We start from the raw sequence: 2,500 nt of genomic DNA on the forward strand, positions 1-2,500 counted from the left end.
GTCAACTAATTTAAAGAATTAGTACTTTGATAGCAAGTAAGATTTATAAGCAGATTTGAAAGATACAGCCTCGCATAGTTCCCGAATGGCCATTGGGATACCATTCCAAACTTTGGGTCCCTGATAAGTGATATGTGACTGGGACTGTGTTGAAGCCATGAGCGGTATTTTTAGATTACGGTTATTTCGGAGATTATACCGATCATTCATATTCAAATCAAAGTAACTGTTAAATGACAGGTTTTGCAGAGACTTGTAAACAAACAAAGCAGTGCAGTAGGACTTTATATCAAGCAATTTTAGGATACTCAATTTCTTGAAAGATGGATTAGTGTGGTCATATTTGCGTAAGTTTTCCATTATACGGATCGATTTCTTTTGGGCTATAAATAAGCGATTTAATTGTGTATTATAAGCACCACTCCATACATTGTTACAATAAAACAATAAAGGAAAAATCAGCGAGTAATAAATGAGCTTAAAAGACCGTGTTGTTAGTTGATTACGAATTTGGTACATGATACCACACTGTTTGCTAATCTTTGTATGGAGATACTGGATATGTAAATGCCATGACAAACGTTCATCAATTATAACACCAAGGAATTTTATACTGTCCACTCTTTCAATTGACTGGGCACCTATGTAGATGTTTGGTTGATTTGCAGTGCTTTGTTTCCTTCTAAATATAATGTAGTGAGATTTGCTTACGTTTAGTGTGAGTTTGTTGCTTGTTATCCATTTTTTAATATCTGTTAGGCTGCTATTTACAACATTTGATAGTTCATTGAGATTTTGGTGGCTTGCATAAAAGGTACTATCATCAGAAAATAGTACTGGCTTCATATGTGAGGTAGCATACACGATGTAATTTATGTACAAAATAAACAAGAGTGGTCCTAAGACCGACCCCTGGGGAACTCCAGATTCTACTGGCATACAGGTAGACTGGCACTGTTTGTATTGCACAAACTGTTTGCGATTGGCTAAGTAGGAAGCAAACCATTGATTTGAAGTGCCTCGTATACCATAGTGGTCAAGCTTCTTTAGTAATATAGAGTGATTAACTGTATCAAATGCCTTGGCCAGATCTAGAAATACACCCATAGTAAATTTATTTTCATCAAATGAAGCCAGCACGTCCTTGGTGAATGACAGCAAAGCACTCTCGGTGGACAATTTTTCCCTAAAACCAAATTGTGAATCAGTGATGATATTGTTGGTGCAAAATTGAGAGAGAGAGAGAGAGAGAGAGAGAGAGAGAGAGAGAGATGCAGTCCATACTCAGGCCTTCTTCCATTTTCCCAGGTAAACCACACTGCTGTCGCTGAGATGGCAGGCGACCACGGCCACGGCCACGACGACCACCACGACGACGGCCACATGACGACCAGCGCCTCCATCATCTCGGACGACCACGCCGGCAACGACACGGGCCCTGTAGTGGACGAGTGTGGAAGAGTAGTAACGGAGAGTAAACTGACGGTGAGTGGTTGTGTGTGTGTGTGTGTGTGTGTTCTTACCCAATTGTTCTTACCTAATTGTATCTTTACAGGAATGAATCAAGCTCGTACCGTTCCGTGTATTAAACCATTTTTATCATACATATCTTTAAACCTATGAATGGTTTTGGCACACACTATTTCATTCGGTAGCGCATTCCACTGATCACTTGCCCTATATGAGAAACTAATTTTCCTCACGTCTTTATCACCTTTCACTTTATGCATTTTTTCAGTGTCCTCTTGCTGATGTTTCCCTATAGGTTATATATTTATTTATGTCTATTTTCTCCTTCCCTGATATGCATCTATACAGCATAATCATGTCTCCTCTTTTCCTTCTCTCTTGTAGTGTTGGCAGATTCAGTTTTTCTAGTCTTCCTTCGTAGCTTAGATCCCTTAAGCTTGGTACCTATCTTGTAGCGGCCCTTGGAACTTTTTCAGTCTTATCTATGTGTTTCTTGAGATGAGGATTGTAGCCTACTAATGTATACTCCAGGATTGGTCTGATGTCTTCATTTATGTATGTGAACGCTATTCTCATATTTGCAAGCAGTGTATACATGTTCCGTACCTTCTTGCTGATGTGGTCAGCTGGAGATAGTCTGTTATTGATAATCACACCTAGGTCCTCTCTTTCTGATGTGTGTAGGGTTTTACTTCCTAACTTATAACCCCAGTCAGGTCTTTTTCCACTTTTACCCAATTGGTTTACATGACACTTGTCCACATTGAATTCCATTTGCGATGTATTACTCCATTGAGAAAGTTTATTGAATTCTCCTTGTAGCTCTTTACAATAGTGTGTGTGTGTGTGTGTGTGTGTGTGTGTGTGTGAGAGAGAGAGAGAGAGAGAGAGAGAGAGAGAGATTCTGAGTAAAGGAATGTGATGAAAGTATGGAGAGTGAATCAGATTGAGAGAGAGAGAGAGAGAGAGAGAGAGAGAGAGAGAGAGAGAGAGATTCTGAGTAAAGGAATGTGATGAAAGTATGGAGAGT

At 39.5% G+C, this 2,500-nt stretch overlaps 1 protein-coding gene across 1 annotated transcript in view; it reads left to right on the forward strand.

Annotated features, from left to right (window-relative positions):
* Positions 1-2,500, forward strand: part of MFS3 (major facilitator superfamily transporter 3) — a 64,565-nt gene that overhangs the window by 28,095 nt on the left and 33,970 nt on the right. Inside the window, exon 3 of the mRNA XM_080271309.1 lies at positions 1,309-1,485. Coding sequence (XP_080127435.1) covers positions 1,309-1,485 — 177 coding nt within the window. The remainder of the gene's footprint in view (positions 1-1,308; positions 1,486-2,500) is intronic.

The sequence above is a fragment of the Coenobita brevimanus genome, chromosome 45 (assembly GCF_032717465.1).
Source record: "Coenobita brevimanus isolate Jiangsu-jjx chromosome 45, ASM3271746v2, whole genome shotgun sequence".
Taxonomy (NCBI): Eukaryota; Metazoa; Arthropoda; class Malacostraca; order Decapoda; family Coenobitidae; genus Coenobita; species Coenobita brevimanus.